Genomic DNA, 27964 nt, shown 5'->3' with positions numbered 1-27964 from the left:
TCACATTCAAAATCATTCTTAAAAATAACAAATACTGTCTCTATAGAATAAGTCGGTAGCAAAGCCGCAGTGTTTTGGGACAATAATCCGAGTTCAAATTTTTCTCCCAAAAAAACATTTATCTATATCATCTATAAAATAAAAAACGTCTTCATGAAATATTACAAGGCACACCTAAAGCTTCTATGCTTTCAAAGTAAACTTAATTTATATGAAAAATAAAAAAATATTATATTAAATATGAAATTTTCATTCCAGCCCTGAGATTAACTGATAGAAATATTGAGAGACTATCTAAAGAGTTTTGAGTAGCTAACAGCCTAACACAACTTGAAATGCCTCCAGCTACTGAGTTGAGAACTCTCCAAGCTTAGATCTAGAATTATATACAAATGAGAGTAAAAATGGTCAATTTATTACGAGTCCAATTCTAGTGACAAAGATGTAAAAAATGTCTAAGAGTGAAACTAAACAATTTTCGCCATATTTGACACCACAACGAGATTATGACAATCACTTAATATACAGACCTAAGAAGTTACCCAGTTTCCAAAGTATAACGCAGATAAAATGTTATCATGCTTTTCCATGGAATTGCAGGCATTAATACAACTGAAAAATCAAGCATGGATCTGTGTTATCACTTTCAATGATGAAAATTATAGCAATTTTTATTGAAAAAATATTAATGTAACAAAAATTTCATACCACATACATGAAAGCGAATTATCAGAAACGGTCAAATGGAAAAGGACTGATTAGTGACTCTTCAAGCTCTCGAAAGCCTCGGTAAACAGCCTCGGTTTGGCTTTGCGGAAGTGCCAACCTCCGCACCTCAGTCATGTATCTGTTGTTCCATATTCAACAAGACCAAAATCAAATCGAAGTAGATGGAAAGATCCCTTAAAATTCTAAGGATGTCCTTGAAAGTAAATGCTATTAAATTTGTTGGTCTAAACCTGATTATTTCTTCTATATGATGCTAATTAGATATGACAATTTTGACAGCAAAAATACTACATACACTTTTTAACATCTTGAATAGGAGATAAAAACGAAATGCCATTTGCAAAAGTCCAGTTCTATAATGACTCAGGGTTCATAAACTTCTAGTTGGCCTAAAGAAAATTGATAACTGAGCGTAGATACAAAAAATCTACATATCCAAGTGGGCCTTTTTCTTATTCTCGCAAGTCCATGAAATTTTTGTTTTTCTAGATGCATCCTACTCCAATGATCCATTAGTTAACCACAAATTAAAAAATTTTGATAAACGTTTTAATGGCTGCTGTGCTGCCGTGTATGAATTAAGAAAGAACTTGCTATACAAATCTACAGAGAAATCAAAAAGAAGAAAAAATATAAAAGTTATCCTCCACTCTCCACCACACTAATCAGAAAGTATGCAAAAAAAGCAACTGATGATGAAATATTTGGAAATATTTGATACTTCACTCAACTAATCTAACATTGAGAATTTAAAACGCCACAGCTAATTTGGATCTCGATTTGTGGGCTTACAAGCTAAAGTATTCCATTCACATACACTAAACTAACAGAAGAATGTAACATATTCCACATCACATGCAATTAAAAGAATGAAAGATAATAAGTTCACCTGTTTGCTGAACTTGTAATCTTGTCTCGAACCCCTTGATTAATCACTGTCATTTGCTCCAGTGAGAATGAACCACCTAAAATTAAAGAAGCTCCCGTTGCACTTGTACCCATTCTATTTGCAAACACAGACATTGCCCACTCTCGAAGTACCACCAGAACTGATCGAAGAAGGCGTAACCTGAGGTTTATTGATGGCAAAATGACTCCACTTGACAACAATTGATCATAAGTATTCAATACAGGTTCAATTGCACCCTTGCAAGCAGCAAGAAGAGCCCTTGCAACATCTTCATCTCCAACAGATTCAACCCCTGACTCTAGTCTCTCCTACAAAAATATTTAAAAGAAAGAAAATAAGGCAATAACATATTTAAAGAAATTAGTGATGTCAAAAAAACCTTTACAGCGAAGATCTTTAATTAGATAAAATTGCTTATATGTATGTCAACATGTACCAGTGCAGCCTTCTCCAGGTGAAGACAAAGAGTGTCTAAAGGTAAACCAGCACCATCTCCAGGATAAATGTGGGAGCCAACCCTCTTCAGTACTGTACAAGCTTCAGCAATGCCACCCCTTGAAAGAGCTTGATCAATAAGTCTAGCCCAAGTTTCTCTTACGATGCTACTATCAGCATCACCAGAATAGTTTGCAAAGTACAGCATCCCCAGACAAATCTGGTTGCAACAAAGTTAAGAAATAACTCAGAGATAAACAGGAGAAAGAAGTATATAAAATTATAACAAACCAACCACAAACTCTTAAATTTTAAGATGCAGTCCCATACACCATGCCAAATTCTTAAATTAGAGTAATATAATAAAGGTTAATTTCGTTTTGAAAGAAACATATATTGCAAGAACAAAGAATAGAACATCTAATAACAGCCATCAGAGCTGATTTTGAAGCAAAAAAGAACAGAAGAATCAAGAAATAATAACAAGAAATTCCTTTCTCACACTGTCCATGGAGACTTGTAACAGAGGCAGGCTTACATAAAATACCACAGAAAAAAGCAGCTGAAATTTACTTCAAATCATCTCCATAGCTAATTTAATTACCAAACTTTTGTTCTGACACCACATCTCATAGACCAATGAACACTTGTCATTAAAGAGTCAACTACTACAACCAACTAAAGAATCTTCACCAGAGCTATCCTAAATATAAACTATTAGCAATTCTGTAATTCATAAAAGAAACGCAAGACAACATATTTTATTTAAAGACCTAATATAAGAGTTCCATATGATAAGTGCAGGCCATTGACAGCCTGACATGTTGTAAAGTGAAGGAGCATATTCTTATTGAATTCAATACAAGTCCAAAACTCTCCTCAGTTTCCACATAAAAACTGCCAGAAACTATAATTTTAACAATAAATAATAACCAAGAAAAGACTAGAGAATTGCACATGATGGGTTTTTAAGTTTCTTGTGTATTTTCCAATAATCTCATCCATATAACCCAAAGGAAATTGTGAATCACCCAACAGGAACCTGCAGACCAGTAACTGAAGTTATATACAAATAGATGCAACTAATTTGAGAAATACACCCAATGCAAACAGACATGTTTGGTCATATTATAAAAGCATATCAGAAGAAATCCAAATCCAGTCTAAAATATACTGCATTCCGAGGTAAGAATTTGGGGAGCAGTAAAAACCTACCTCTATACTGCAGAGTATACAAAAAATGCTAACTGACTAATTGTTCCGCCAAAATGTTTGAGCAACTAAAAGTTTTACTAAATAGACCTTTATAAATGCCAGCAAAAAGAATCCAATTAAATATGCAACGATGAATAGATATACAAGGAGAAAAGGCAAGTACCTCCCATAGCTCAAATGGAACAGCATATTCATTATATAGCTGAGTTATACTTTTTAAGTCTAATGATAGCTCTTTGGCTTTTTCTCTTGCAATATTTGCAAGATTTGAGTCACCAGTCAATCTGCCATTAGGTAATGTTCCATTTTGGACAGACTCAGATGAAACAGAAGAAGCTTCCAATCTGGAAGCTATAGCCTCCAGTTCTTCTTTAATCTTAATCTGAAATCGAAGAACGGCAAGCTTTCCTTCCAATAAATCTAACAGTCCATTGTCAAAAGCACTCCTCGTAGAACCTACAATGCCATCACTGCTACTAGCATTCTTGGCCTGTATAACAGCATTGCTTAGGTAGTGAGACCTGAAATAGACAATAAACAAAATAAAATCAACAGGTAATAAGGGGTATGAAATCTAAGTTTCTGCAACAATGATTGACCACACTCAACCTTGTATGAGGTTGGTTTTTTATGTTAGCAAAATCTAGTGGTAGTTTTAGCATGGAAAATAAGTTCAAGTTAATCTTGGCTTTAAAAATGTTTATAGTGAAGTGAATAAATGCAATAATGCTTACAGGATACAAACATTTATCTAAAAATTGCCAGCATATATGGTAACATATTAAAAGAAATATATTAAAATATAATGGGCCATTGGTCCCCTATTATATAAAACATATATATATATATAGGAAACAAATCAAGGGCCACTAATCTATAGAACTGAAACATTACTGTACATACTATTGAAAAGGAACAAGAGTACCCAAATTCCAAAAAAAAAAAAAAAAAAAAAACCTCTTTAGCATCAAAACAAAATGAAGTTGATAAACAGTGCGTTTTTGCAACATAGAAAAAAGGGAGTAAAATCTACTATCAAGTCACCTCAAAATGTATGCTTTAACATGATTATTAGCATTTCAATTTTTCCTGTAATATAATATCTAAGAGAAAGAATGAAAGGAACAATTTTTCCAACCTTTGTTCTAGAGAAGGAACATCTCCAGCATCAATTGAGCGCCTCTCAGCCAGTCTCAGCAATACGTGAGCTGCAAGCAAGTGCTGCCGCTTCAAGACATAGTACCGTGCCAAAAGATCAAAATACTTGACTTGATTGGATGGGATAGATGCTCCTGATTGACCCACAGGAGAAGTCACTGATGTTAATGAAGAAACAGCCCGAACCTACAAGAGATATCCAAAACATAAGGATAAAAAATTAAAAAATTAAAAAAAAAAATACAAATTTTGCCCAAATATTATGAAGTAAACAGGAAGAAATCATGTCAAAAAAATATTCTAAATAATGAAACCTCTGTTCATCAGAGACAAAATTAATACAAGAAACAAAACAAAACCTCTTGTATTGGTTCGCGACCAGCACTTTGTAGAAATGGAACTAAGTCGGGACCTCCATACTCCAATAACTCATCTTCAAGACCCAAATCAATCATAGCACGGTATAAGTACTCATGAAACAACCTATCTGGTGATTGGACACCAAGCTGAACAATCTGGCTTATATACTTCTTCCGAGAAGCCTGATCAAGGACAGATTTTGGAGCAGCAGGACGTACAGGAGAACCAAACTCCTTCTGTGAAGCCTCACCTTTCAGTGATCGCAAAGCACTGATGATTATCTCATAACACTGTCCACGTTGAGCAATTGCATGCTCTCGTATTGCTGCATCAATTTGGTCATTAAAAGCATCACCTGCTGGGTCAAGAGCCTGTGCCTTTTGCAAAGGTAACCAAACAACAGCTTCATAAAACCTGCACAAGCTAGTCTTTTAGGTTCTACACACAATGCCCCAAATAAGCATTGGCAATCAAACAGCATTGTGATTCATATGGAGCTTGACATATACAACTGACCTTAAATCCTCAAATCTTTTGCAGACCGTCCGTAAATCAGCAGACTCTGGAACTTTACTTACAAAATTGAAGGCCTCTCTAGCAAGATTCTCCTTTTCCCTCGTGTCCGGACTTACAGCAGCTCTCTCCAGGCACTCAACAGCTAGAAAAAACTTGTAATCAGACTCCTTGTAATAGCTTGGGCAACCCTCCCGTAATCTCCCACTAATGTCATCTACAGTCCCCCTGCCATCAGGGCCAGTATAATACTGGAGCCACACATGAAGTCAAACAGAATATAGGATAGCTATCTCCAGAGTCGGATAAAATAATGAAATAAACAACAAATTTTTTATTGTGAAATTCAGATCTTTTTTAGTGGAATTTCCTTCACGGTTTAATCTTGCATTACCTCCATCAGGGCAGATATAAGCCTTGTGGCAAGGCGGTCACCCTCTTCAGAACAAACAAGCTGATGGAATGTCAATTGAACCAGTACTTGTCGTTGATTAGCATCAAATTCCTGAACTAAACGAGTTATATGATGCTGAGAAAGAAGTTGAAGCAGAAACAGGGCTTCACTTGATCTAAGAAGCAACTGCCTAACACATTCCATCGCCCTCACCTGCAGGACAGCAAACCAAAAAGTTCAAAAAGAACCGAAAAGGGTCAATTCAGTAAACTTCAATATGTCAGAGCATTGAACAATTTCAACCCACCTCCATGGCAGCCAGTTCTGCAGGACTATATGGCAATCTCTGCCTTTTATTTGACGTGGCACCATCATTAGACTCAGTGTTCCGTGAGTAAGCACCAAACAAGTTTCTCACCATACTCCGATCACCAGCACCTAATTCTGAGCCACTTGCATAGAGTATAGAACCAGTCAAGTCTCCTAAACCAGCAACACAACCATAAAGGCCCCTTCTCTGGTTCCTTCTAGACCTTAGAAACTTCTCTAAAGAACGAAGCTTGTTTTCTAGGACTTGCATAGCCCCAACAGACAGTCTGCAAACAACTAGCCCATTTTCAGAGAAAGCATTGGTAGAAACTAAATTGCCTTTTACAACCATGACAGGAAGTTCCCACAGAGGAAAAAGCAGCCTTGAAGAACACAAACAAAGCCCTTCATGTGCACCTGAAAACACTGGCTCAGCCTCCTGAACGACCTGCCCCATGCTGAATCCTCCAGTAGCTGTCCTAGTGTTTGACAATGCACCGCTACCCTCAAGTTGCGGCATTCCAACAAATCTTGGGTCCTCAAAAGCTTCAGCTGCCTTCTCAGCAATAGTATTACTTATAAGACTTTCAGAATGTACTATCCTTGCTGCTAGCATCAAACACATAGCAGCTGCCTCACCCGCTCCAAAACGATTAAAGAAATCGTCTAAGATTGATCTTGGTGAATTCGACTCAAACAACCTCCTTAAAATGTCCACCGGCCGGTTGAACACAATTTCCATCATCCCCATGGTACTAAAGACAACAATTCTTCTTCTTGGCAGTATATGTTGGGTTGATAGGTCCCCCCTCGCCCAAAGTTTTCCAGACGCCTTTTCACAGGACTCCTCTGAGCTTTCAAACCCACCGAATTCAATTTCTGAATAAAGAGACTGCACAGTTGTTGCAGTATCAGGCAGGGGTAAAACATCTGCCACAAATAACATTCGGCCTTCAAGTGGCAAGGAAGAAACAGACTCCCGTAATGCTCGAGAACTCCTTGAACTTGTGCCCAAGGTGCTTGCAGAAGATGACTGAGAACTTGAATCCCGGCTCACAAAGAGAAGTGAGGACATGGTTGGTGGAGATGAATCGGAGAGGACAAGAGTTCCAGCAGAATAATATGCTGTCTCAACCTTCAGTGAAAGATCCTCATTCTGAGGTCTACCACCAAGAGACATGGCTCCAAAGACAAGCCCACCGCTGACCCCCAGAGGTGGAGAAGGTCTAGTTGCCACAACCTTTAGACAAGTGGGTTTATGATGATTCGTGTTAAATCCACCCAAATTTCCACTAGAAGGAGAAGTGGTAAGGTACATCCTTCTCCCATCCGATAAAACAGCAACAAGGTGTAGCCACTTTGATTCCAATGTGGATAAAGGTGATATACAAACTATTGATGGCTTCACTGGACGACTCTGGCCTCTGGGTCCAGTTGATTGCCTACCCCCATAATGAGTTTCTCTTTGATTGATCACATTCCTTTCTTCTGCCACTTTCTTCAGTGGTCCGTCACCATTTGGCCCTAAAATAAACACCTGAAGTTTCATATCTTCAGTCCGCGCATATAAGATGTTTCTTTCATTATCAAAAACCATTTCGACAATGGGGTCAATAGCTCCAAACTTAAACACATTTGGCACTACCCATCTGAAAAGCACAGTTGGCACATTAATATGTTGTATATTCAAAGAAAGTTCAAACTTTAAAATCAGGTTAAACCTAACCAATCCACAAGGAGAACAATTATGTGGAATGTACAAAATCATTAGACGATAAATCAAATTGACTTGTAACAGATTCAACTTCCACCTTCAAATCAATATTCCATAGGCAGAACATATATGTTTAGAGAAGCTTAACATCATCACTCATAGTATTGGAGGGCTTTACACTATAAAGAACCACTAAAGTTTTTAGATAACATAAATACCTTGATATGACACTTCCAAATCCAGCAGTCAGGCATATTTTCCTGCATCGCTTTTGCCAGCCTGAACCAGTTGTGTAATGAAGCTCATAGATGTGGCCATCACGACCAGCCAGGAAAATGCGACCTGTGTTGGTACAAGTAATACAAGTCATGGTGACCCCATCAGATGGTACAGTATACTCTGGCAATGGCTGTAGTGAGACCTCTGCATATGGATCTGTTCCATCACCAGCTCTGGAGCAGCATACTCCTACAAGAATCAACTAATAACAGGCAAAAGCTAATAAGATGAACAGAAATAGAAAGAATCAATAACTGATTTTGGAAAATTTGCAACATCCTAAGAAAATACAAAGAGACAAAAAATAATAATAATAAATGCTTGGTTTTAGAAAAAGTTAACTTCCTGACGACGGATGGCTAGGGCTGGTAAAACTGTTGACAAAATCCAATGCACATAAATCACATATAAACATTGTACAATTTAAGCGCACTCAAACAAACATTAATTGACTATTGTGTTAGCTTTGATCGCAAAGTTGGATTCACTTCTCACAAGCTAAAGCTTCTAAAATTAATTGTTTGACCAGTCTTGATTTCAATTGTACTAATCTAATATCCGTTAATTTACTGTTTCATATGTGTATGGCCCTCTTTCAGCCCTGTTATTGGACAAGCTTAGACATGAGGGAAGTCAACACTTTCTATTGCGTTAACTTGATATAAATAGTTGGTCCATTTCTTATAAGCCCAGCTTTTAGATTTGTAGGATGCTTAACCAAAAAACTACATTAATAGACAAAAAGCAATTCCAACATTTATCTGACTATATAAGCACAGCCAGAATATATATTACGTGAAACAAGAAAAAGGACTATAAAATTGTCGGTACCTCAACTGGCGTTGCTAAAACTAATAGATACTGAATAGCTTCAATAAAAACACCAGGTTTTGACTTGGCAAGGCCAACAGCACAAATAGCTTGCTCCTCCCCACTATATTCAGGACATTGTCCATCCCTATCAATTAATAATGTCAGAAATAAGTTAAAAAAAATATATAATAAAAAAAAAAAAAAAAAAACCTAATGTACAAAAGAAAACCAAGGATCAATAAAATAGTTAAGAGATACTAATACTCGTTAACATAGGACAAATTCTTTGTATATTGATTGTATCCTGAACAGTCTTCTATATCTGTGTATCAATTTTGTGTCATTCATAGTCAGATTCATAATTATTTGAGTACAGATGTATAATAAATAAGTATGAGAGAAATATAGGTATCTAAATTCGTACAAGAAAATGCATAGAAAGAGATGTATATTAATTCAAAAATTTAATGCCAATGGTGAAAGACATATAAGAAGATATATTCCAAGTTTCCAACTGCAACAGCAGCGCTTTCTCATGAATTATAAAATGCAAAACCAGAAGTCTAAAGCCATCTAATAAGAAATCAATAAATAACACCCACAGCCCTTGATTAAAAGAAATTCAGAAGAAGCTATAACAGCACAAGATAGAAAATAAATAGTAGTATAGCACTGTATCACAAAATCGATTCTCAAGAGGAAAGTTTCCTACATACATACACCCAAAGTTAGAAATCAAGTTACGATTCTCAAGTCACAAACAGAAATATTAGAAATTTTTTGAAAGATATGAAAGAGAACAAATGACTACAAACTCTATGAGAATGGACAACCCAGTTATAACCTCAATAGGGGCCTTCGGACACTTTTCCTTTTTTTCCAAAAAGAAGAACAACGAAAAACCATTTGAAAGATCTCAGACTTCTTGAAGTGGAACTCTAAAAAATAAATTTTGATACAATAGAATAACCCCAAAAAAAAAATAATAATAATAACTATTAATTATAATTCAAGCTTTATTATATAAAGATACAGAGAAGAATCTAGAAAAACAACTCAATTCCAATTAAAACCATTCAACTTGAGCCAATGACAATATAGATTGCATTGTACCAAATAAGCAATCTATAATAAGCAACAAAAACCATATAAATTTTAATAGAAGAATTAGGTGCAAAGTTAAGCCACATATGACAACAGATAAATATCTAACAATCCATCTATGCATATCAAATTTCTAAGAAAGCAAGAGAGAAACAGATTGAACCATTTTCAAGTTAAGCTCAAAAGTCCTACCCTTAATTTAGTCTGAAAATAGATGCACATATAGATAACAGTATAAAAGACTAGAGAGCTCATCTGAGGTACTCTTCCTGGGTAACCATGTGATTCAGAATAGGAAAGGATCATTAGTTCGATTTGGTTTTGATTTAGTTTCACGGTTGGACTAGTTGCCTAATTTCATCAGGTTTCCTGTTTACTTTAGGTTATCCGTTTCGGTTAGTTCTTTTTATTATAAAATATGGCTAAATAGAACCTGATTGGACACACTTGAGTTGATTACTGAATAAAGATACTTAATTGTTTTTACAATTTCTCTATTATCTTTCTCCCTTTCTTCTAATTCTCTCCTCCTCTCTCTCATTTTTCTCCCTCTTTCTCTCTCTTCCCCTAAACTATCCTGCATAAATTTGGTATCCCTCCCCAAATCATTGCTTGCAGTCTTTCAAATCAAATGACTAAGCTTCTGTCAAACTTTTATTCTTAGGAAATTGATGTTAAAAACAAGGAAAACCATTACATGTACACATTGCTAGATCCTTACACATAAAATCCACCAATTTATGCCATGTCAACTGAAGATTTATTTAGCTTATTGAACAAGCTTTCTGCTTTAGTATCTAGTAGACCAGAGCCTAAGCAGACAGTAACTTGTTTCTGCAAAATAAGCATCACTAATGAATTTGGTTACGAATCATCACTTACTAAATTCAAACGTACTCACCACTTGTCAAAACGCCAAAGAAACAATGAATTATCTACTGATGCCCACGCACGGCGTATTTCCGGAAACACTCCACATAATGCAGTTCCTTCCCCACCAGCTGCATTATACCTTTCAATGAGTACTGGAGGCAGCTCCCAAGTATCCAACACCTCAACCAATGGAGGCCACTGCAATGGTCAACACATAGTACAATTTGATGAGAAAAAATTTATTATCCAACCCTTGAGTATGTCTTAAGAGATATACTCTACCATTTAAATATCAGTTTGTCAAATAGAAAGGGCATGCCAATGCTAATAAGCACCACTCTAACAAATTTAAAAAATAAAAAATAAAAATAAAAATGAAAGAGGCGATGCGTGAATAGAAAACCATTCGTGAATAAGTTAAATAGTTCATATCATAACAATATGAGAGGTTATAAACTGGCAGACAAAAAAGCAGCTTTCAACTTGATGCTCCAACCCAAATATGTCAAACAAACAGAGATTTGAAAGCTACAAGCAATACGAAAGTTGCCTTCTTTATTTCAAGAAATATATCAAAGAATATCCATAAAAGTGTCCTAAAATAGACGGCAACATGCAAATTTATTCAAGGCTGCTTTAATTGATGTTTCAAACTCAAATTTTATTCTAATCGTTCCTGGAACTAACCAGAAAGAACATCTAATTCTAAAGCTCCAATAGTACATAAACATTTTACATTAAATTTCTAGGGAAAATTGTAAGGTCTCTTTGGAAAGCTACAAAATATAAAATTAGGAAAAGATACCAACTTTCCATCTAACCCAAGGAGCCTGCAAGCTGTTGACTAAAAAGTGACAATATATATATATATATATATATATAAATATATGTATCTTAAAAAAAATAAATAAAAAAAAAGGCCACTCACACAGCCAGCCAGCTATCAGAAGAGGAATGCATAATTCTTACATCACTTTAAATCAATGACAGAAGAATTTTTCAGAAAATTCAACCAAGGCCATTGCATTCAGTACATTCCGCTGCTCACATAGTAAATTCCTCCATTAATTTGTGTTGCAAAACACAGAACAAGCAGGAAAAAAAAAGATATTCATTACGAATCTTTAATGCCCTAAAAAAGCTCAAGATTTGAGGAATTTTACCTCCCTGGGATGGCTAGAATAGGGATGACTAGCATATCTCGAAGCTTCTAGGGCTTCTTCAAGGTCAAGCTGGGACGCAGCTTCTCGGCCAATGCGGTCGCTGACGACAACACCGGCGTTGGTGACGTCGCGCAAAACTATCTCGTCCTCCCACGACATCTCGTCCGGAACCCTAGAACCCTGGTCCCTGAGATTTGAAAATGTCGCTTCAAAATCTCAGGACCGTTAAATTGAAAACTCGTTTCTCTCTGTTTTCCCTCGCTTTTTTTTTTTCTTTTTTCCCGGGAACCAAACAAAAATTTGAGGGAGAAATTCAAAACGGAAGAGAGAGAGAGAGAGAGAGAGAGAGAGGGAGTGAAGTGGGGGAAGCTTTGTTATAGGGTTTTGGTAAGGGTTTCTCAGTGGCGGGCAAATGAAGCTGTTTTGAAAAAACCGGAGACTCCGGTTCAGAAAGTTGACCGGTTCGATCTCTGGCTAGCTTTTGGGAATAAACAATGAAAATTTATTTTTCTAACAATATAAGAGAAATTAGAAATAGATAATTTTTTTTTTTTTCACAATATCAATTTTCAAATGAATTTTTGTATACTTTACCGATCAATTATACAAAATGCATTAAAAAAAAAAAAAAAAACTTTATACTATCTTCCTAATATCTAAATCGTCCACACACCTCCTTACAGTCTCAATAGCACCAAAGTATATGTTTAAGATTAAAACATATCATTTGAAATCAATCAATTTGATATTGCTGTAATTTATAAAAAAGAAAATCAATTAAAAAATTAAAATTTAAAGTATTTGGTAAATCATATAGTTCAAAATGTTGAAATATGTAAAAAATAAATAAATAAATAAAAACTTATAAGTGTTTAGAAACCTAAAGAGTTAAATTGCTATCAAACTTAACAATCACTAGATTGATGCATATAGCAATAATAAAAATCCCAATAAGAGGTTAGATGGCATTTCCAGAATTTTTTCAATTTTTATGGCTTTTTATTGAGCACGTTATTATTTATTAGTTGCTCTCTAATTAATTAGTGCTGATTTTTCAAATTTAAGCTCTAAATTGATAGATATGGTTTTTAGATAATTTTATTTTGCTATCTCTCCAATTAGTTAATATTATTTTTTCATATTTATTCTTCATATTTGTGGTTATAAAATAAATATAATATAGATTTTAGGTTTTTTTTTTTTATTTAATTCCCATCTCCTATTTGTGGATAGTTATGTTAGGGTTGGTATTATCAATAAATAACTTATTAGTGCTCTTCATTTGTGTGGTATTTCTCTTTTTCTCCTGTTCATTTTTTTTTTTGGAGGGGTGGGGGTATTTTCCATTTTCTCTTGCTCCATTTTTATTTTATATTTTAAAATAATTTTTATATTGTATTTTACTTCATATGCTTGACTAAGATAAAAATTAATTGGTAAGATTAGACAAATTTAATAATAAAGTCTAGAGAATGTTGATAACCCAAACAGGAAGTAACAATGGAAATTAGCTAAAATTGTCAATGGTTGAAGTACTCTAATAACCCATGACAAATAATAATAATAATAATAATAATAATAACTTACTTAAGAAATGTATGAGAATTTTTGCTTAAATGATGTTAAAGTTTTCTTTATTAGTAAATATGAAAGAGTTAAAATGATTAAAATTACTGTCATATTTTTACATTATTTGAATTAATTGATTCATACATGTATGAACTATAATTAGTTTAAGTTAATTGATGTATATATGATTGATTCATATAAAAATTATCTATATATTTAATAGTTAAATTTATTAGTAACTTTGTTGTATAATTGTATATTTAATGGTCAATGATGATATTTAAAATACAAGAAAAAAAATGATATATAAAAATTATCATACAATTCACAACATAGTATTGGATCTTATAACAGCAAAACAATACAATTGGAATAAAATTATTACCCATACAAAATGCAATTAACCCAGACATTAAGCTTCGAAAGGTGTTATGACTCTTAATTACTTGTATGCTATACAACTGAAAAAATAATAAGGAAAAAATAAAACAAATTTTGAAGTAAGCATCTCACAATATAATATTTAATAGTCACACTTACTAGTAACTTTGTAGTATATTTAATCAGTGACGATATTTAAAATACAAAAAAATGATATATGAAAATTATTATACCATTCAAAAAATAGCACTGGATCTTACAACAGCAAAACAATTTAATTGGAACAAAATTGCCATCTATATAAAAGGTAGTAAACTTAGATATTAAGCTACAAAAAGTGCTACAAATTTTAATTACAAAAAGTGCTATAAATGAAAAAAGTAATAAGGAAAAAAAAATAATGAAGTAAGCAACTCACAACATAAATATTTAATTGTCACGTTTATTAGTAACTTTGTAATATCTTTATATATTTACGAAATAGTATTGAATTTTACAACAACAAAACAATTAATTTGGGCCAAATTAATTGTAAGCTATCTTGTAAGCTTAGACTGGGTTTTGGTTTACATAACACGTCTTTATAGCCAAAAAAAAAAAATTTGCGAAAGGTGCCATGACTCTTAATTACTTGTATACTATTAGAATGAAAAAAAAAAATAATAATGAAAAAAAGGATAAATTCTGAAGCAAACAACTCACAACATAAATAGTTAAATTTACTAATTTATTTTACTAATTAAAAAAGCTTCCACAGTATTTGAGACCATAAAACCAAATTTATTAACCAAAGTAAATAATACACATCGGATGCTGAATATTTTTCCAACTATTATAAAAAATTATTATATCTAGCGTTTAATCAAGCATTGAATTATCATTATGTAACAAATACAAAATCATTAAAGATTAGGAAATGTGCGAAGCACGTTAACCAGCTGGTGATACATATAAGTTTACAAATTTTAGATATTTTTTTTTTTTTTTTAAATGTGTGACTTCGATTAGAATGTTTTTGTTTCTCTTTGACGTGGAAGATATAATCTAAAACTTGTTCAGTATTTTTTCTTAAAAAAGAAGAAACATTTTTAGGTTTTTAAAATGATAAAATATTTATCTATAAATTTGTTTAAGAAAATTATCGATCAAATTAATTGTTCATTCATTTAGACTTTTGTTTTATATTTGAGTTTTAGTTCGATTATGAATGCTTTAAAAAATAAATGATGACCATGGTGGAATTTGAATAATTAATCAAGGATATTATGGAAAGATAGAATATTTTATCTTGATTATAAAATAGTTATATTGTTAAAAAGCAATGATCAGGACAAACTTTATTTTGCCAAACAGAAAAAGCCTCCTAATTTGAAGCATAATTAATTGTATACTTCCCTAACGCAATCTCAATAAGCAAAAGATTACATTATTTTAAAGAGTATTAAAGAGCTATGACGGCTCCTCCTCCAACCAGACTGCATAATTGTTATAAGAAAACATAAAATTAGCTGATCAATGAGTAGGCCAGGTTTTAAGCATCAAGTTAACTTAACCTGCATAAATCAGACTTTGAATTTTCTTGATCAATAAACAATATCCACGAGCAGAAAACCGATTGATTTTAGGTTAAGAAAATCAATTCCTAGAGTCACCAAAAAAATAGCTGTGGAAACCACCCATATCCCTCTCAAAAGCCAAGCCATTACAAAATAATACTAAGTTTGATATATAAAATGGTTATTTCTATTAAAATAATAATACATATTCATATAAAAAAAAATGAATAGATATACTTAATATTTGGTTATTATTTTAAATTAGATTGGATATTTAGTTTTTATAAATGCTTTTTTATTTCAAAAAATATCATTTATGTAAAAATTAGTTAAAAATTAATATATATTTATATTTATATATTTTTAATTTGTGATAATCAATTTTAATATATTTTAAATATAATAAAAGTATTTTAAAAAATTATTACTTTAAAATTTTTAAAAAATAACTATTCTTTTAAATGAGAAAATAAATACTCTTAAATTTTAAATCTGTCTAATATGATAATAACTAATTCTATGAATGCTATTCTATTAATACAGTTAGGAGATTAAGGCATATCCAAAACTTTTTGAGGCACCACGTTCGTTTTGAATATTAACCTCTATCCTCATCCGAGATCGCACCACCAAGTCCATAGCTCTATCTACGTTCATCAATGGAATGGAATCAAACCCAAGTTGACACCATTCTCCATACAATTGACAACTAACGTCCTCCATGACATGAAGAATTATTTTACTCCATTAAGTCAACGACATGCACATTCTGAAAATAAACCACTATTAGGTAAAGATATATGGTTACTTTGTTTTTAGTTTTTATTCGGTTTGAACTTAAGTTTTATGATTATATATGGACATGTATAAGAACATTTGAGATTATTAGTTTATCTTGTATATAAATTGTATGGAAATGGAAAAAATGTTCTGACTTTCATTGATTATATATACCAAAAATGTTAAGCAACGTGTGATTCAATACATTTAAGGATGTTTTCTATATTATAATGTGGAATATTTTAAAAAATGCATTTTTTATTAGAATATTTAATTACATATTTTTAAATATTTAAAAAGTTGTTTTATTATATTATGTTATAAAATTTGTTTGCCTACTTAACAAATATATTTTATTAGTAATTTTTTTTTACTAAAGAAATATTATATGCATCATGTCATGTAATATTATGGTATGAAACAATCCGAAATAATAACAGAATTTATCTAATTTATTTTATTAATAATTTTATAGTTTATGCAAGCGTAATTTGTACGGTGATTCCACTAGGAAATATTTATTTTGAGATTAAAAAAGATGAAAAAGGAAAAAAAAAAAAATTATATCAAGAAAGCCAAAAGTTAACCCAAAAGCACTCTAGCAAATCCTCCCTACAAATAAACGACACTTTGGGGAAATTTCCTAGGATATCAGTTTAAGAAACCAAACACACGGTAAAAAGTTAAAAAGCCCCGAGAATTTACTCTTGGTCTCACTCTCACATCACGAGATTTCATTTGTTTAAACGAAGCGAGGGAGAGAGTGAAAAAAACAGGGTTTGAGATTTCAAAAAATTTGGGTTTAGAGGTTTGGGTTTTCGATGGGGAAGAAAAAATTTGAAGGAAGAAAGAAGAGAAGTGTTGGAAGAAAGAGAATCCAAGGAAGGTTGTGGAAATGGAACTGAATGTTGGGGGAAGAAGAGAAATCAAATATTCGACATTTTGCACGGAGCTAGGACTCCGCCATTGAACCTCAAGCCCTTGTTGCAGACGACGACCTTTTTTTTTTTAAAAATTTTCTTTGAGCACTCTGCAACAAGGTTCTGTAACTTTTGTTGTCCTTTTACCCCGTTGATGGCGCTATCTCAGGCTTCCAAAGTATTCAAGTCCTCCAAATTCATCTCCTGGAAATCCGTAATCTCTCTTTCTCTACAAATTTACGATTTCCGTTTTCCGATCTGGTTAACCCTAGATTGAGGTACTAGGTGTATTTGGTGAGATTATTGGCTATTATGGTCTAGGCATTGTGTTACTGTTGGTACAAGTAGCGTTGGTAATAGTGATTGATTAAAACAGCTTTCATAGATACAAGAGTATTATGATTTGTTTAACAAAATTTGTTTATGGTTTAAAAAGGCCTCTAGATCTGTATGAATTTGTATTTAACGCTTGTAGCAATGTAATTTGAACTGTGTAATGTATGAATGAATGTATGAATTTGTACATTGGATGAAGCTAATCAATCTTTTTTGAAGCCATTAGCTCAAAGGAACAGTTGTAGAATAAAGCTTTAATCTATTGTAACCATTCTCATATTTTTACTGTGATGGCTATAGATTTTTTTATATTAGATAAACCATGTGAGAGTAAGATCATTGGATTCCAATTTTCAAGTGAGAAAACAAGACATCTGTTTTTTATTTTTTATTTTTTATTTTTTTTTCATCTATCAAAAAAGAAAATGTTTTCAGAGGGTGTGAAAAATTTATTGTAGTGGGAGAACTTATTAATTGTGTATTCACATGTTCCATGTAACTTGTGTTCTATACGAGCAAAGTGGTTTGTATAATGGCGCTTGTTCTTGTTGCTTCTCTAAGCATGACTGTAAATTATGGATGTAAATTTCTAAGCATGACTGTAAATAATTGACTTCTTTCATCTAGCATATGCCAAGTAAAATTTTTATTTCTTACAATATGCTATGGTGGTTTAATTAATAACTTAATATTATTTGATGAGCTTGTGCTAGTGATGTTATAAATGGATTTCTAGAACCCATTTTCTATTCCTTATTCCTTATGTTGCATGTTCGAAATATTGTTTCTAATATTGCTTTTGCAGTATCAAGCTTCAAATGCTATGCTTGGTCACAGAGATGGAAAATAATGTTTGACTTTTAAGCCCTATTATTTTCCTTCTTATTGTGTGCAAAATTCTGATATTTGTAGTTAATGTGTTTCGACCTGGAAATTCTTTGCTCAAGCTATTTTCTTGGCAACCAAATGAAAAGATCTTTCTTTTTCATTTTTAATTGTTTTCCCACCGCCTTTACACATGCCTATGCGTTTCTCTTATTGCAGACTGGCAGGCTCCAGCAAACCTTAGCAGGATGTATAGAACGGACAGGAAAGACTCTGCACTGTGGGAAAGTTTCTACAGTAAAGTTGTGGCCAGAGCTCGCTGGGAAGGGGAGGTACTTTGATTTCCGATCTAATGTGATTCATGCTTCAATACATTTTGCTGAAGAATCACCTCTTTGCACTACGCTTTGTAAAGATGGGGTTAAAGTTCGAACTGTTGAACACTTGCTTGCTGCTTTGGAAGGTATGGGTGTTGATAATTGCCGGATTGAGATAATGAATTCTGACCCTGAAGATTATGATGCTGAGGTCAGTACCATAGAAAATTATAATGTTGCATATGTTTTATTGACTTTAATATCTACGCCTATCCTACAGTGCAGTATTAATTGCTTTGGCAGAGTTCATTTTGCTTTGATGAGCTTTTGAATTCTCCCCCCCCCCCCCCCCCCCCCCCCCCCCCCTTAAAGAAGAGATATTAAGGATTTTAAATACAAAAAATTGGGCCATGCTTGTGATATAGAAATATTGAAACCTTTTGCCACATCTTGATCAGTTGTATGAGCAACTGTTTTCACTGTTAAAATCCTTGACCAAATTATGAAAAACGTTGCAAGATCTAGAATATTGTTCCTTAATTTGTGTCCCACTGCATGGAATGGGAAAAATTACTGGAAAGGTAGATTACTGTTAACAGTACAATTTTTGCACATGGATTTGCTCACTGGTCATGTTCTGGAAGAAAAATCAGCAAAATTGGTGCACTGGATCTATGTACTTGCACTTTTTTTTTTGTTTTATTTTTTGGGTTGAGTTGGTATCAATCAAATTGATATTATCGTCAATTTGTTGGGATAATCAGGTAAAAGGTTGTTTGGGTGATGATCAGAGACTTGTCAATGCTTGAGGATGACATATAAAGATTAATAATGTCCACAACTAATTCATACAGGTTCCTATTTTTGACGGGTCAGCGAGTGAGTGGGTGGAGGCAATTGAACGAGTTGGTTTAGAGGTGGCAAGAGATCAGTGTGGCAATAGTTGTGAGAAGATGGCAGCATATCTAAATAAACCAGTACAAATATGGAAGAATGATTCTTTTGTCGCTGCATTCCCATCCCCGGTAATTCACATAACTTATGGGATTCACTTTCCACAGGTATGCATATTGCTGGGCTGTAAACCAAAATTACTTAACAGCTTTAAATTTTTAAGTGCTGCATCATTGCCAACTTTTTTACATCTTGGTGGTTTTTATATTTATGGAATGCTTCGTTTTGCTTGCTGATTTTTGTGTGACTCTTTCAAGTGTTAAGAGCATTTAAATTAATCAACATTTGGTTGACTAATTTGATCCAATTTCTTTTTTATATTTGGCTGTATGAATATCAAGTGAAGGGATTTTGGTATTGTTGTGCACTACTTATTATCTTTCATGCTTCATTATCTAGATTTATGTAAGAAGTAAATTGTTTAGTTCACCAGGATATATATCAAAAACATGGTGCTGTTACAAAATGTTGCAACTGCACTAACAGTTGAGGTTCTAGCAGTTAGCTTTGATCCATATTTGAGGAATTAATCATAGATGAGATTAAAATTTAATACATGGAGCAGGTTGCTCTTTAATACATGCTGTTCTTTGATTACTTTAGGAGAGCAAAATGTAGAAAAAGAAATTGGAACTAGCTTTGTAGAGCAGATGGATAAAAAAGATGTTTTAATTCAGACTCCTTTATAGGAAACATCTATTTTGGTAATTCTTGCTCTTCTCCCCCCCCCTCCCCCCTCTCTCTCTTTCAGCATGATAGTTAATGCATCCAATAGACTAAGGAGTATTTTTTCCTTACAAAAAATTGAGGTGCTACAAGGAATAGAAATGGGCCAAAGCAATCCACAACTGAAGTGCTGCAGATATCATGATGTAATGCTTCTTCACATTGCAGGTGCCTGCTATTGACTGCCAGTGGTTTTCTTCAGCTGCGTTTGATAGCTCTTATTTTATCAAACATCTATCTTCAGCTAGAACATTTTGCATCTATGAGGAGGTTAGTTTCAAAAACTTCTCGACAGTTTGTCTTATTGGTTTATGTTTGCTTTTTTTGACAATAATTTAGGAAGCACACAAGGATAGGTTTACTTACTTAAAAATTATAATAATAACAAAAGAGAAATATCTTAATGGCTCTCAAAACTGAAGTCATGTAGAAAGCAAGATGGCTTCTAAACTTAACTTTAATGTTCGATGGTACTTTATGTTGAATCATTAAGCATAATGGGCTCTTAGTGGGTTTATGGTTTTTGTTTCATCTGTGGCCTAGCAGAGATGGCTAATGATTTCAGGTATTTTATGGTATTATTGAAAAAATATTTATAAAAAGGACCATTAATGGGGGGTTTGAATTTTTGGTTAGCTTTTTACTTATCTGCTTAAAAGAATGGTGTGCAAAAAATATCACACGTGTGTGCTCAACAAATTACAAATAATTTAACCTTTCCTTAGACCAGACAGACTAGTGCTTTACCAGATTAAGGCAGAAACAGTGATCCAATCCCTTTATTTATTTATTTATTTATTTTTTTAATGTTTGTAGAAAAATGCTTTCCTTTTTTCTTATTATATGTTGGATTTTCGCTGCTAAATGTTAAACAGAACATGGTAAATTTTTACAGGTAGAGAAAATGCGCAATGCAGGACTGATAAAAGGGGGTGGACTACAAAATGCAATTGTTTGTAGGTCAGTCTCAGCAAAAAACAAAAAAACAAAAACAAAATGTTTGTAGATCAGATGCTTAATTAATTTTTTACGAATATATTTGGAATAGCCTGCATTATGTGTTGAAGAAAAGTAACTTAACCAATTAAGGAACAAGTAGTTCATTAAGGAAACTCTTATGGCCAAATTTTTGAGCTGGTCATATCTCCTTATGAGAATTATTAGCCTATCTACGTGTGAGAAAAACTGGAATGCATATAAGTTACACCATGCTTCTAATGAGAAAGCGGACCTCTTTGGCTCAAACTATGAAAACTATTTTTGGTATTTTCATAAAATAGTATTTAACATATATATATATATATAATTTTGAATTGTTTAAATGATGAAGCTTTTATTTAGTTGCAATGGTTTCTGTGTACATGCTTTTTGGTTGCTTACTATTTTGATTTGGACAACGGCATGGCTGAACATATTAAAAAATGTTGGAAATGTAGATCCATCTTAGATTTGATCTCATTTTAAACTCCTAGATAAGTTTGTTATGCCTTGTATTCAGATTCTATTTTTCCTTTGTAGTGCTAGGAAGGGATGGATGAACCCACCACTGCGATTCCATGATGAACCTTGTCGCCATAAGGTCCTAGATCTTATTGGTGATCTTTCTCTTTTTGCAAGGTCTGGTAGTCAAGGACTTCCGGTGGCACACATAATGACTTATAAGGTATGAAAATTATTTCCATCAGTTGAATTGTATTTTATTTTATTTTATTTTCAAATATTCTTTATAAAGGTTGTTTTCCTTTCTTTGACTCCTTTTTTTTTGTCTTTTTTTTTTTTTTGGTGAATGCCTCGACCAGTTTGATTGTGTGTTTTTTTACATGAGAAACAAAAACAGAAAATAAAAAATAAATTACTACTTTTTTTGTATTGTCTCCATTAGGAGAAAAGTCTAGAAGCCTTTAAATTTTTAATAGATAAGGAAGCATGAATTTAGAAAAATATCCTAGTAATTAGTTTCATTTTGAAACTGAAAATGAACAATGCACAGTGCACATACAAAATTCCCCCCCTTTAAGTAGTAGTTTTGAGATATACAGCCCTGTTATATAGGCTTGCATGCGCTTAGCTTATGTGGGACGTAGCAAAAGAATTTGCAGAAATCATACATCTTACCAGATTTGGTGAAAAGTGAGGTCCCACTATATTTATTTTGAGAAGATTTAGGTCACCCACAAAGATTTTGGACAAGTCTACGCCAAATGAAGCATGGTATGGAAACAAACCACTGGCTGATGATAGATATGAAAAATGTATCTTTCCGCACAGCAAAAAGGTCTTAAGAAAATTGTTATTGGTAGAGATGTTTTTTTGGGTAAATAGTAGAGATGTTTTGTTATGACGAAAAAACATGGAAATTTTCAAAATTCTTAATATAATTAACTACTACCATGTAAGTTTGTTCTGCTCTCATATTTTGAATATATATGCCAACAGCACACAATCTTTATAAGATGAGAAATAAAGTTGCTCTTTTCAATTTCTCCTGTGATGCAGGGCGGTCATGCAGCGCATGCTGAGTTGGTTCGTCAGCTAATTTGCTAGAGGTGACTGCCATAAAAACACAGAAAAAAGTGCACTAAAAGCTACGTATATATATACTTATATATATATATGTTCACGTGGGGAAAGCATAGTGGCTTTCTTCGGGCAATGGTCCTGAATGCAACTTTTGTCATCCTTAATATATATGAAAAACACAAAAATAAATTAAAGAATTAACTATGAAGTGCTAAAAAAAAAAAAAAAAAAAGATAAAAAAAAACTCGGTTTATGCATCTGGTTGGTTTTTTTATCCTTTTTTTTTTTTTTAATTGGAAAAGGAGAAAGAAGAAAACACCACACTGCAGCAACCCGGGAAGTCACTCTTCCCACATGGTCCAACCAGATCATTATGGATCTTTCAGTTTGCTTCAGCCGTTGTATTTGCGAAGCATTAATTGGATGATTAATTAGGTTAAAAATCTGTTCCTCCGGTCTCTGTCTCAAAAGTTGGTCCTATTGCCTCAAATGCTTATGGACGGATAGCTATGGCGTTAGTGGTCTGAGTAGCAAGCGCCTTGGAGGAATCTTAAAAGGATTTTCCTTCGGCATTTGTTATGTTTTATCTTTTTTATTTTTTAATATTCCTAAAATACTTTTGATGTCAAAATTTATTTATTTATTTATTTATTTTTTCTTTCTTTCACATTCGAAAACGCTTTTAAAGTCTTTTAAAAAGTTCTTCAAAGTCTACTCCCGGATTTCTATTTTCTGCATTTTTCCCCCTCAAAATCCAGCTGTTTTTATCTTATTCATCAAGATGGTTTATTTATTTTTTGTTTTTTTTTTCTTTCTTTTGTCTTTTTTTTACTTTTTTTTTTTTTTTTTCTTTTTTTTCCTTTCTTTTCTATCTTCTCTCTCAAATTTTTTTTTTCTTGTCAATACCTGATTCTTTTTTTCTCATTCATCAAGATGAGTTAATTTTTTTTTTATTTTTTGTTTTTTGTTTTTTTTGTCTTTTCCTCACTTTTTTTTTTTTCCCCCTCTTTCTTAGTTATGCTTGATAAACTTTGCAAATTTTGTTACTTTTTTTACTTCACCGTTGCTTCTCTATCTTTTTTTTTCATATTTTTGGTGATTTAAATGCAATATATAGGCTTAATTTTTTAGTTGCAACTTTTATTTAGGAGAATTTGGTTCATTGTCCCTTTGAGTAGAGTTTTAAGGATTTATATCTTTTTTTTCGACATCTTTTTTTATTTTACCCTTGAATATCAATAGTACCCTTAAAAAACTTTCAAAAGATATACATATCTTTCTATTTTCACTTTTTCTTCATCCAATTTCACACCACACCACCATATCGCATCGTAATTTTTTAAAACTTTTCAATTCAAAAAAACATAAATTTCTTTTTGTTATTCACTTGTAATCGTTATTTGTTGATTCAATATAGATTGCTTTTTGATTCAATACAAACAAAATCATATTTTAGTTTTCAAGTTATTTCTCGAAAGCAAAAGGCATCAGGTAACGTTTTATTTTATTTTTTATTTTTTTATATGTTTGCGATGTGTATGTGTATATATTGTAGAGTTAAAATACTTTGAATTTTTAGATATACATTATAATTTTTGACTACTTTGTAATACATTTAGGAGTTTGAATAGTTTGAATTTGGTTTTAAACGGGCTAAAAATAAAAAATTTAATAAATTTATATTAGATTAAGTTTTAGATTTGGAAGTAATAAACTAGGTTTTAAGATAAAATGATATTGGGTAGTATTAGGAAATGAAGAGATGAAAAAAATGGGATCGATTTGGTCAGAAAATACAGCTGGAGGTGGGAGTATCGGTTGGATTGGAATTCGGGTGCGAAACCTGATCTGGTGGATTTGGGTCAACCCGGTTGGAGGTCTAAGGAGAGACATACGACGTGTCATCCCGGATAGACGACATGTCATTTGTGTCGTGTAGACCAGACGACACGTATTTAGTTTTGAACGACATGTTGTCTGGTCCGAATAACACAAATGACCTGTCATCTGGTCGGAATGACACAAATGATATGTTTTCTATCTTAGACGGCATGTCGTTTGCTGACGTCAGTAATTTGTTTTAAAAAAAAAAGTTTAAAATTTTTCTTTGGAATTCAAAAAAGATTAAAATATAGAATTTGTAAAATTTTATAATTTTGTTAAAAAATGTAATTATTTTTTGTTATTACCGAACCTTTAGACAAGCATTAAAATAAAAATCGATATAAAATGTTTTTTTGTTTGGTCAATTGGGATCTCTCTCAATGAATATTATACATTATGATACATTTAAGAATATGCTACATTTTGATATTTTTTCATTTGTTTTATAAAATTCTTGTAAGATTCATGCAAATGATAAAAAAAGTAGATTTGTTTGGATAAATAAATGTGTTTGCTCAATTTATATGTTATTAAAGTTGTTTATACATAGTTATATACATACATATATATATATATACACACACACTTTGCATGTGGATGAAAAATGAATAGCATTGACAATTTAAATTTAAATGATTATTTTGTATTGTTTTGAATTATATATATATATTTTTCGTAATATAGGGTTGTATTTATTTATTTATGTATATATAGTTGATTGTGCTTAAAGGTAGATAAAAATTTATTGACGTTGTTAATTTACAGTTATAGGATGGATTTTAGAATGACACCAAAGAGGAATTTGCGACTTCAATCGAAGAAGGGAAGTAGGAAGGTGCAAACCAAGAGCTGCGGTGGAAGCACATCAGCACTTGACGTTAAACGTCGACGAACTTCTATGTAGCAATCCAAATCTGAGAAGGGAAGCACTGCATTAGGTGCAAACCAAGAGAAAGAAGTAATCTTCTACGACAAGGGTTCGTTCATGCTTTGTATTATCGTACTGTCACTTTTGAGATCTCCTCTTTGCAGGATCGGAGGCTCCTATCCCCCGAGTCAATCTTTGCTTTTGGGTAAGAGTTTGCACTTGCTGCGGTGCTTTCCTTCTTAGATTTGGATTGCTATCTACAAGTTCGTCGACGCTTAGAGTCAGGTGTTGATGTGCTTCCATTGTATCTCTTGGTTTGCACCTTCGTACCTTTCTTCTTCGATTGAGATCGTAGGTTTCTTTTTGCTGTCATACTAAAGTATAACCTATAAACATAAATTGACAATATCAATAAATTTTTATTTATCTTTAAACACATAATCAACTATGTATATATATATAAATAACTACAATCCTAAATTATGAATAAAAAATATATATAATTTAAAACAATACAAAATAACTATATAAATTTAAATTGCCAATGTTGCTCATTTTTCATCCACATTCAAAGTGTGTATATATATATATATGTATGTATATATATAATTATGTATAAACAACTTAAATAACATAAAAATTTATCAAACACATTTATTTATCCAAACAATTCTATTTTTTTTATCATTTGTATGAACCTTACACGAATCTTATTAAACGAATGAAAAAAATATCAAAACAATGCATATCAATGTACCATATTTATTAAGAGATCCTAATTGATCCAAAAAAAAAAAAAATTTATATCGGTTTTTATTTTAATGCTTGTTTAAAGGGTAATAACAAAAAATAATTATATTTTTTAAAGAAATTATAAACTTTTACAAATTTCATATTTAAATTTTTTTTGAACCCATAAGAAAAATTTTAATTTTTAGAAAAAAGATTTGCTGATGTTATCGCTGATGTTTGCAAATGGTGTGTCATTTGGGACAGATGACATGTTGTTTGTGTCATTCAGAGCAAACGATATGTTTCTCCTTCAACCTCCAGCCAGGTCGATCCGAATCTACCAGATCGGGTTCCACACCCGAATTCCAACCCGGTTAAAACTCCGACCTCCGGTTCGATTTTGCGGCTAAACCGGTCTCATTTTTTTCCACTCATTTTCTAGTGCTATCCAATATCATTTTATTCTAAAATCTAGTTTATAATAACTTCTAAACCTAAAACTTAATCTAATATAAATTTTTAAATTTTTTATTTTCAACTGGTTTTAAACCCAAATCAAATGATTCAAACTCTTAAATATATTACAAAGTACTCAAAAATTGTAGTATACCGAAAATTTCAAAATATTTTAACTTTACAATATATATACATACACACAGCAGATACATAAAACTTTACCTGATATTTTTTGCTTTTTGAGAAATAACTTGAACGCAACTTGTATTGAATCAAAAAAGGTAAAGATTACAAGTGGATGACAAAAAAGGGTTTTTGTTTTTTTGAATTGAAAGTTTTAAAAAATTACGGTGCGGTGTGAAATTGGACGAAGGGAAAGTGAAAATAAAAACACATGTATGTCTTTTGAAGTTTCTTAAGAATACTATTGATATTCAAGGATAAAATAAAAAAGATGCCGAAGAAAGGAGTATAAATCTTTAAGGTTCTGTCTAAAAGGACAATGGATCAAATTCCTCTTGACCTTAAGGAAAACCCCAATGGCCCAATGCGTTAGGTCCTCTTTAAGTTAGGCTTTTGGTCCACCCCCAAAGTCCTCTCCCTTACGGACACGCTTTTGGTATGCGTTATGCAGGATTCGATTTGGTACAAACTATCCTTTATGATTTCCTTTCATTGTGTTATTTATTATATGGCTAATAATAATAATAATAATAATGATAATATAATGCCTTTTGAACTTGGTTCGGTAACTATTAGTCAAGATAATGATTTTGCACCGATAGATCGGCTGCAAAGAGGAGAGGAATAAAAGAAAGATAAAAGATTTTAAAAAAAAGGTTAAATGCATTTTGTTTCTATGAACTATTATAGTTTTTGCATTTAAGCACTTAAACTTTAAAAAAATATCACATTGCCACCTGAATTATTATTTTTTCTCTTTAGTGAATATTATGCCGTAAACATTAGTTAAAATAAAAAGAAACAAAATAAAATCATTTTCCAATAAAGTGTGTATAATTAATTTTACAAAATTCATTTATTGAAATGGTACAATTAAAGTGATAAAAAATTAAAGCTTAGGTGGTAATTTGATATTTTTAAAGTTTACGTGGTAAAGTGCAAAATATTTAATAATTTAGGAGATAAAGTGTATTTAACTTTTAAAAAA

General features: G+C 32.3%; 2 protein-coding genes across 14 annotated transcripts; one reads left to right on the top strand and one right to left on the bottom strand.

Moving 5' to 3' along the window:
- Positions 1-15: 15 nt before the first annotated feature.
- Positions 16-12368, bottom strand: LOC107429234 (nuclear pore complex protein NUP155). Of its 10 annotated transcripts, none has more exons than XR_007237520.2 (15): positions 11970-12367; positions 10835-11004; positions 8848-8974; positions 7956-8218; positions 6022-7672; positions 5715-5927; positions 5324-5571; positions 4807-5221; positions 4428-4633; positions 3453-3810; positions 2076-2294; positions 1619-1947; positions 709-847; positions 531-612; positions 16-376 (listed from the first exon to the last, which is right to left on the bottom strand). XR_007237520.2 is itself a non-coding variant. In XM_048462370.2 (14 exons), exons 1-13 carry the CDS (start codon positions 12126-12128, stop codon positions 730-732), a joined length of 4476 nt encoding a protein of 1491 aa, XP_048318327.2. In that variant the 5' UTR covers positions 12129-12367; the 3' UTR covers positions 16-376; positions 709-729. The 10 variants fall into 10 exon arrangements, 6 of the variants coding, with proteins under 6 accessions (XP_048318327.2, XP_048318328.2, XP_048318324.2 ...); XR_007237521.2 differs by having other exon boundaries at positions 543-612; XR_007237522.2 differs by having other exon boundaries at positions 716-847.
- A 4540-nt stretch (positions 12369-16908) lies between these two features.
- LOC107429239 (probable UDP-3-O-acyl-N-acetylglucosamine deacetylase 1, mitochondrial) lies at positions 16909-25988 on the top strand. 4 transcript variants are annotated; one of them, XM_016039892.4, is made up of 8 exons: positions 16914-17389; positions 18556-18864; positions 19508-19714; positions 20502-20603; positions 21229-21293; positions 21852-21996; positions 22830-22879; positions 25503-25988. In XM_016039892.4, the coding sequence occupies exons 1-7, from the start codon at positions 17330-17332 to the stop codon at positions 22875-22877; spliced, it is 936 nt and encodes a 311-aa protein (XP_015895378.2). In that variant the 5' UTR covers positions 16914-17329; the 3' UTR covers positions 22878-22879; positions 25503-25988. The 4 variants fall into 4 exon arrangements, with proteins under 4 accessions (XP_024934382.2, XP_015895378.2, XP_015895377.2 ...); XM_016039891.4 differs by lacking the exon at positions 25503-25988 and adding an exon at positions 23156-23520; XM_025078614.3 differs by lacking the exon at positions 25503-25988 and having other exon boundaries at positions 16909-17389; positions 19508-19678; positions 22830-23110.
- Positions 25989-27964: the final 1976 nt, after the last annotated feature.

Source organism: Ziziphus jujuba, chromosome 12 (genome assembly GCF_031755915.1).
Source record: "Ziziphus jujuba cultivar Dongzao chromosome 12, ASM3175591v1".
NCBI classification, from domain to species: Eukaryota; Viridiplantae; Streptophyta; class Magnoliopsida; order Rosales; family Rhamnaceae; genus Ziziphus; species Ziziphus jujuba.
Note: the sequence above shows the minus strand (reverse complement) of the source record. Positions and strands in the feature narration are given on the sequence as shown.

Excerpts from the sequence above, each read along its gene's own strand:
- LOC107429234 (XM_048462370.2), bottom strand. The coding sequence starts at position 12,128 with ATGTCGTGGGAGGACGAGATAGTTTTGCGCGACGTCACCAACGCCGGT. Across the intron at positions 8,975-10,834 it reads CTTTGGCGTTTTGACAAGTG|GGATGGACAATGTCCTGAAT; the intron begins GTGAGTACGTTT and ends ATTAATTGATAG. Across the intron at positions 3,811-4,427 it reads GTTCCTTCTCTAGAACAAAG|GTCTCACTACCTAAGCAATG; the intron begins GTTGGAAAAATT and ends TGTCTATTTCAG.
- LOC107429239 (XM_016039892.4), top strand. The coding sequence starts at position 17,330 with ATGGCGCTATCTCAGGCTTCCAAAGTATTCAAGTCCTCCAAATTCATC. Across the intron at positions 20,604-21,228 it reads CATTTTGCATCTATGAGGAG|GTAGAGAAAATGCGCAATGC; the intron begins GTTAGTTTCAAA and ends AAATTTTTACAG. Across the intron at positions 21,997-22,829 it reads CACACATAATGACTTATAAG|GGCGGTCATGCAGCGCATGC; the intron begins GTATGAAAATTA and ends CCTGTGATGCAG.